Source organism: Neopsephotus bourkii, unplaced genomic scaffold (assembly GCF_033783945.1).
Source record: "Neopsephotus bourkii isolate Nb327-2 ecotype Australia unplaced genomic scaffold, CSIRO-AGI_Nbou_v1 NB_622, whole genome shotgun sequence".
In the NCBI taxonomy this organism is placed as follows: domain Eukaryota; kingdom Metazoa; phylum Chordata; class Aves; order Psittaciformes; family Psittacidae; genus Neopsephotus; species Neopsephotus bourkii.
The window spans coordinates 280,033-287,808 of NW_026901122.1; the positions used below are offsets into that span (position 1 = coordinate 280,033).

The following is a 7,776-nucleotide window of genomic DNA, read 5'->3' on the forward strand; positions in this document are numbered from 1 at the left end:
ACGAAGTACAATAGTTATGGAAAAGGAATATGTTTCCAGTTACAGAGAGTTTCTTAGAGTGTAGTAAGCAGTATTTCCCTATAAACCTTTTGATGAACAAACCCCACACATTACACTTTGACAGGGACACTGAAGTGACATTGCTGTGCACCAGACAAACAGTCACATCCCTCTGGTGTGTTCCTCCATTTTTCTCTTTAGTTCTTACTGAGGGAAGGTCTCCACGTCAGTCTTTCCGATCACATTTGTCTCCACCATCTTCCCATGCACCTGTACTTCCATTTTCCCCTTTAATTCTTATTGAGGGAAGATCTCCACATCAGTCTTTCCGAGCATGTCTCCAGCATCTTCCCATGCACCTGCACTTCCATTTTCCTCTTCAATTCTTATTGAGGGAAGGTCTCCACATCAGTCTTTCCAATCACGTCTGCACCATCTTCCCATGCACCTGCACTCGATAAATGCAGGTGTATGTTGGTTTACCCCAGTTGTTCTGTATGCTGAGTTTCAGAAGTCGAAAGGCTCTGGGGATGCCATTCTGCAAAGAAACCGCAGCAAAAAGCAGCGTCATTCCTGGGATGCAAAGAGTGAGAGCAGGCGCCACGTGTCTTCCCCTGCCAGCCAGACGCCTGCTCTGGGACCAGCTCCTGCTCTGGCAGAGGGAGCAGCTTCTCCCTCCTTCCCTTCTCCCACCCAGGAGGCAAAGGATTCCTGTGCCCTTGCAGAGCAAACATCCAGCCTCAAGAGAGAATGCGGTGGGCAGCTGCGGGGACCTCAGGGTCACCTGTGCCAGGAAGCAGGACCAGGGGAAAAAGCCCTGCTGCCGAGCACAATGCTGAGCATCTTCCTTACCACCGCCTGCCCTGAAGGTGCTGACAGGCAGCTCTGGGCACCACAGGGTTCAGGCCCCTGTCCTGCCAGGGACTGTCCACTCTCCCCCTGCAAGCGATTTGCTAGCAAACTGGTGCTTCTGCCCTGGCCTCCTGCCCACGCGTACCCACTGTACCTGCAGAGGGAAGGTCTGAGTTGGCTCTTTCTGCACGCTGTAGAGGAAAGACCCCAGCAGAGTTTCGCCCTGGCCTTCCTCTTCCAGTCCCTTGGAGATAAACGCACAGAAGAGCAGGTCAGGCTCAAGCTGACCATGAGCAAACGCTCATGCCAGATCTGGGCCCGTTATCTGCACCACAGTCCTGTGCCTCTGGTGCAGTCTGGCACAGAGGGAGACCCATGGGGCTGTGTCTCCTCCTCAGGGCCCTGAGGGTGCTGGGACAAAACGTGCTGAGCAAGCCTGTGAAATGTCCCCTCTAGGAAGGGCAGGGCTTGGGAGCACACACATCTCTGCAGACGCGCAGGGAACAGCAAGTGCTGGTTACAGCTTTACCCATGATCAGATCCCAGCCGCGAGCCCAGCGCAGACTTACAGAGACAGTGAAATCCTTGGGTGCACTACTGACAGTCACCAGTGAAGTGGCTGTCTTTGAGCAGTACTGTAAGGTGATGGCCGTTGGTTGTACTTCTGTGGGCAGTCGGATTAGCACTTCGCTCTGAGACTGTTGCATTTTCCAGCAGTAACCTGGGGAAGCATCAGGCTAAAAGCAGAGGGCAAGAGAAGTGAACGTGAGGGCTTCGCTCCCCGGCTTGCAGAAGCACAGGCAGCACTGTGCCCGAGGCTGTGCTTCTGGTGGAGATGCATGGTGTGTTGGGAAGCAGGAGGAAGCACCCGCTTTTTGTACGGAGCCAAACCCCACGTGGGATCTCAGCTGTCAGCAACCAGATCCTTGCCCTGCGCCCGAGCAAGATCCCTGGGCCTGACAGGAGATGACCCAGGGCTTGTCCCCCAGCTTGAGTCCAGAGGGGCAGAGAACAACACTGACAGTTTCTGCTACTGTACCTGCACAAAGGTATCCTCAAAGGGTTGTCTAAACAGGGACCAAAACACCCTCCTGAGACATGCAGAGGTGCTGGATGATCTCTGCAGGTTGATGGTACACCCTGAGGGCAGAAGAGAGCAGCTGACTGCAACTGGCCCCAGGTGCAGAGGACCTGATGGCTGCAGGTGACTGCTAAGTCATGCAGCACTGGATGCTCAGAGGTGCCCCGGGAAACGCAGGGGATCCCTGCGCCTGGTGTTGGCATCTCTCTCCCAGCCGCACAAAGAGAAGATCTGTGGGTGCTGGGGGACAGTGAGCCCCCACGGCAAGGGCAGCAGACCCAAGCAAGGCCCTGCTGCGTGGACACCAGAGGGTGATGCAGCCATATGCCTTCATTCTCCAGGAATGCTCCGCAGAGTGGGAGAGGGCAGAAATGCTGTCAGGGACATGGCCGAGGCAGCAGTGAGGGCTCTGGCAGCAGGGCTGGGGTGAGCCTGAGGGAGCCACATTGCTACAGTCATGCTCGTGGGCCCCGTGGTTTTGTCCCACTTCTGTATCGGAGAGCAGTGTCTGCAGTGCTGCCTGCTTTCAGGAACACCAAGCACGAGCCCAGCACAAGAACTGCCTGGACCCAAGGGCTGCCCATACCTGTGCTTTTGAGAGCCCAGTCAGGCACCTCCACGGGCTCAGATATTGCCTCTCTCATTTGCTGAACTTCCTGGGGAAGACACCAAGGAACAGGGAAACAACCATGTCAGAGCAGGCCAGGAGAAGGGGCTCTACAGTGCAGAAGCTCAACCCGCAGCCCCTGACAAGGGAGGGGTGTGTAGGCTGGGACGAGCGGGGCCCCCTGCACCAGGCCCTTCCTGGGCCAGCTGGTGGCCTTTTCCTGCCCAGCCCTCTTTCCAGAATGCAGGTTCACCTTCTTTATAGAGCGGATTTCTGCAGCCAGATGTGTCACCTCATCCCTCAGCTTCTGCATCTCTCCCGCTTGTCCTTTCCACACATCAGGTGCGTTCCTGCAGTCATCAGGAAATGGGACCTTGTCAGATCACTGCCCAGCAATGCGCGGAGCCTCCAAGGCCAGGAATAGCACAGACAGTGATGTTTGAGCCCGTTTCTTTCCCTGGTTTACAAGCGCTTCCTTCCCCCTCCAGGTCTAGCACAAGGCCCGGACAGGAGCAGAAGACACGAGCTCTGGGCCCTGTGCAAGTGAGAGCAAATAGCACAGGCTCATCTGCCCGTGCTATCCCCACCAAACACGCTGCAGGGCTGGGGAGAGGAGAGGGCTCTTACCACAGTGAACTCAGGTCAGCTGCAGGCTGCCCCTGGAAGGGAAAGGCTCTCGTTAGAGTCCCACGGCAAACGGCGCTTCCCCGAGCTGGCAGCTCTGGGAAGGCACAGCAGAAGCTGCTGCTGCTGCTTTGCGTCACTGCCTGGCAACGGAGGACCGGGTGGTTCACCCACCCACCCACCCATCGCCTGCAGAGCTCCCTGGCAGGACTTTCCTGTCCCACTGACCTGTGGCGCATTCTTTCCATGCAGCCGCCACATGAGCAGCGAGATCCCGCACCAGGCACCAGCTGTAACACCAACATGAGAGTCATTTTACTGCCGTTTCTAAAGATCCCCATAGTGACACGGTCTCCTCCCACACCAGGGTGGCAAGAGGCTGGCCGAGGACACCACAAAGGGGTGCAGGAGAGGAGGTAGCTCCAAGCAGGGCCTCTTGCCCTGGGCCTCGGGGCGCTGCACAGCCCTGGTTCCAGGCTTTGCATCCCACTGCTATGCCCCATTTCATCCGCATGCAGCGAGCATCTTGTGACCTCCCAGATCCACAAAGGTGAGATGTTGTATGGGCCAAACTGGCCCTCAGTACCTCTCCCTCACACGGAAGCTCACACCTCACTCCTCTGAGCCTCTGCTGGCAGCAGGTAAATACTAACCGAGAGCAGAGAGGCTCATCAAGCAGAAGATCATGAAGAACCCCTCGTTCCTGAAACAGAGAGTCCTGGGGTTAGCAGTGCTCAAGGCAGAGCCCTGCCCAGAGGAATTTCTCTTACCAGCTGACCAACAATTTGCAGGGGAGCCAGGGGTTCTCCTGCTGGGGAGCACCACCAGCTTCCCTTCTGACCACCCTGACCCTCTGGCACCCCCAAGCTCCACGTCACTAATAGACACTTGTTGTACTCACAGGATGGAGATGCCTGTTCTGAGCTGTCTCTGAAGGAAGATCACGGCCCTTGCCATTCTGGAAGCAAGGCTGAATACCATCCCTGGGCAAAGAAATGGGAGAAAAGCCTGAGGAGCCTTTTTGAGGAGCCGCGTCTGGGGTATGGCCGACCCCTGCAAGGACATGGATGCTGGGCCTGCACACTTCCTTCCTGTGGGACTGGGACAGGGCAGGCTTATGCCCTGGAGGGGATAGCTTGTTTCTCGCCAGAGGCCCGGTAGGATCCCCTTGCAGGCAGGGCGCTGACAGCAAGGCTGGGGAAGGACTGTGGATGAGGCTTCGGGCCCTGCAAACCTGCCTCGTGTCAAGGCCAGGAGGGATGTTACAGTAGCCCCATGGTTATTACAGACACAGTGGCCAGCTCCGTCATGGTCACATAGGCAAAATGGCCCCAGGCCGCTCCTGGAGCAGGATGGTACTGGCTGTTGGGGGCTGTTGGTCCCAGATGAGCCAGGCAGGCCTGGTGCAAGCATGGGGTGAAAGGCAGCACTGAACTTACGCTCTGTGCCTGCAGCACTGCGGCCGCAGCGTGCTGGCTCTTCGGAGCTGGTCCCCTGGTCCTCCTGAGAGGGGCGGCACCTATGGGACAGAAAAGGCAGGACACTGTTTGGCACTGCCTTCTGGCCTCATGAGCCAAGGCCCTGGCCAGAAGACAGGCCCATGGGCAGAGGGGAGCAGCTGCCCTCCTCCAAAGCCCCCTCTTCCTCCCAGGGTCTCTGCAGCTTCACAGCCAGAGCCCTCCAGCAGGAGAGTGGGGTTTGGCCCCAGGGGCCAGAGGGGCTTTCAGCTGGGCCTCTTCCCCACTCACAGTGGTTTTCCCAAGCCCTGGGACTGCTGTGCTGCCCACAGCGTTTGCCAGCTCCTCCGTCGTGTCCCCCCAGCCCCTGCTGTAGGCTCTGGGGTCCTGACCCTCCAGCTGATGGTCCCAGGAGGAACCTTGTACCTGCTCCTGTGGACCTGAACGCGCCCAGCTGCACGTCTGTCCCTGCTGCTGCTGGCTGTCCTCACGCGGGCAGCGCGCTGCGCTCTTGGAGGAGCCTTTCTCATCTTGGGGACAAAGGAAGCTCCCCTGCAAGCCTGTCTGTCCTCCTTCCGAAGCAGGAGTGTTGCCTGGCTGGGGGAGGGCACTTGGGCAAGAGCCCCAAACCAGCTGCCAGGAGGAGAACGCCAGACACAGGCACACAGCCACCAGGACACAGCAAACTCCCACCAGGCAGGAGGTGGTGGCCCAATTGCTGTAGGAGCCACCTTGATGTCACAGGTTCAATCATGTGCAGCCATGATTGTGACATCACAGGTGAGCAAGGGGCAGGGACACACCCCGCTGCACACTTAGTGCTCTGGGTTCCATTTGTGAGTAGCCAGTGCCAAAAATACACCAGCGTTCCTCTGGTGCTGGCCTGTGCCTGCTGAGCTCAAGGCTTGTTTGGTTTCTCTCTGGCTGTCCCCCATTGAGTAGGCTGTGCGGGTAGGCAGGAGCTGGGACAGCCAAGCCAAACTGACTCAGCTCCATTCCATGCGGGGTCATGCTTTGAAATAGAGCCTCGGTCTTTGGTTTAACCCTGTCAGCTGAAGGTTCCCATGGGGAAGCAAAGGGGTGCTGCCTCTGGGTTACACCATGCTGGGGCTGGGGCTGCATGGGGCTTTGGCTTGCTCTGTCCCTCTGTCTCCACATTGTCATGGGGAGCTCCGGTCACCAAAGGGGCTCCAGGCATGTGCCAAGGGGCTGCTGCGTGCTTCCACCCTCAGTGAGAGGCATGAGCACCCAGGACACCGCAGTGACTCCATATGGGCTGGCCCACGCACCCCCGTGACTCCTCTGGCATGAGCCAGCCAATTCCTGTGAATCCATGCGTCTCCCGGTTTAGAGAGAGGCATGGATTTCATGGATGGACCGCTCAGTGGATAATTAACTGGGTGGATGGCCACACAAAGACAGTTGTGGTGAATGGCTCAATGTCCAGGTGGAGATGGGTAACAGGTGGTGTCCCTCAGGGATCAGTGTTGGGACCAGTTCTGTTCAACATCTTTGACGATGACATGGAGAGCGGTATTGATGCGCCCTTAGCAAGTCTGCCGATGACACCAAGCTGTGTGGTGGGGTCGACACACTGGAGGGAAGGGATGTCATCCAGAGGGACCTAGACAGGTTGGAGAGGTGGGACAGTGCAGACCTCATGAAGTTCAACAAAGCCAAGTGCAAGTTCCTGCTCCAGGGCCGGGGCGATCCCAGGCACCACTATAGGCTGGGCAGAGACTCGATTGAGAGCAGCCCTGAGAAGAAAGACTTGGGGGTGTCTGTTGACAGAAGCTCAAAATGACCCCATAGTGTCCATTCGCAACCAAAACACCAACCATATGCTGGGCCCCATCAAAAGGAGCATGACCAGCAGGTTGAGGGAGGTGATCGTGCCCCTCTGCCTCTGCTCTTGCAGATCTGCCTCTGCTCTTGTGAGATCCCACCTTGGCAGTGGCACATCCAGCTCTGGGGCCCCCAAGCACAAGAGGTACATGGACGTGCTCAAGTGAGTCTAGAGGAGTCCAAGAAGATGATCACAGGGCTGGGGCACTTCTGCTATGGAGACAGGCTGAGAGAGTCAGGCGTGTTAAGGCTGGAGAGAGAAAGCTCTGCGGTAGCCTTCCAATTCAGGAAGGGCCTACAGGAAAGCTTGAGAGGGACATTTACAAGGGTCTCTAGTGACAGGACAAGAGAAGGTGGTTTTAAACCGAAAGAAGGGAGATTTAGATTAGATATTAGGAAGAAATTCTTTATTGGAAAGGTGGTGAAGCACTGGCACATGTTGCCCAGAGAAGCTGTGTGTGTCCCTGGATGGGGCTTTGAGCAACGTGATCAAGTGGAAGGTGTCGGTGCCTGTGTCAGGGGGGTTGGAACAAGATGATCTTTAAGGTCCCTTGCAATTCTAACCAATCTATGATTCTATGTTTCTATGATACCTAAGGGAGGTAAGAAGAGTCCTTCTGTGCCAGCTGAGGCAGGAGGGAGTCCCCAGTGTGAAGTCCTGGCCAGAAGGACGCCTTGGGAAGCCTCTGGGCAGACGTCCCTGCCACAGCTCCTCCACTGGCCACAGCCCCGCAGACTAGAATTGTTGCTTGTCCATGCCCACGCACCTGTGCTGCTCCACACAACCCTGCCCACTGTACTGGTGTACTGCGTGTCCCTGTCCCAGCATTGGCTGTGGTGGGACTGCTGCAGGAGCCACTGTGGGCAGACATGGCCAGTCCCAGGCAGCCGCAATGGACCCATTGCAGGAGACAGCTAAGCACACCCCTAAACCTTTTTAGGGTGAGACATACCCCAGGGCTCAGTAGCGGGTGCACTCCTGAAGGTTAACAACCTTCAGTAATGATGCAGATGATGAGGCAGAGCATGCCCTGAGCAAGTTCGCCAGTGCCACAGAACTGATGCACCAGCAGTCATGCTGCCCTACAGAGGGACTTCAGAAAGCAGGAAAAAAGGCTGAGCTTCAGTTTATCATGGAACAAAAACTCTTGCAAGTGAAGGGGGAACAACCCATGAACCAGTGCATGCTAGTGTTCATGGTCATATCCAACACTAAAGTGAACAAAGCAGAGCCCTGCACAGGCAGATTTTCTCTTACAAGCCTAAGGAGCAGGGATTTACATGGGAGCCAGGGGTTCTCCTGATGGGGA

The 7,776-nt window shown here is 56.8% G+C and overlaps 1 protein-coding gene across 1 annotated transcript; it reads right to left on the reverse strand.

Annotated features, from left to right (window-relative positions):
* Positions 1–204: 204 nt before the first annotated feature.
* LOC133211621 (sperm-associated antigen 4 protein-like) lies at positions 205–5,254 on the reverse strand (the record flags this gene model as incomplete). Its single annotated transcript, XM_061352154.1, has 12 exons — positions 205–270; positions 449–538; positions 1,007–1,096; positions 1,422–1,589; positions 1,892–1,992; positions 2,520–2,589; positions 2,794–2,890; positions 3,168–3,199; positions 3,393–3,454; positions 3,818–3,867; positions 4,604–4,683; positions 4,913–5,254. Coding segments are annotated over 12 exons (1,248 nt in total), but the record flags the coding sequence as incomplete, so codon positions are not given.
* Positions 5,255–7,776: the final 2,522 nt, after the last annotated feature.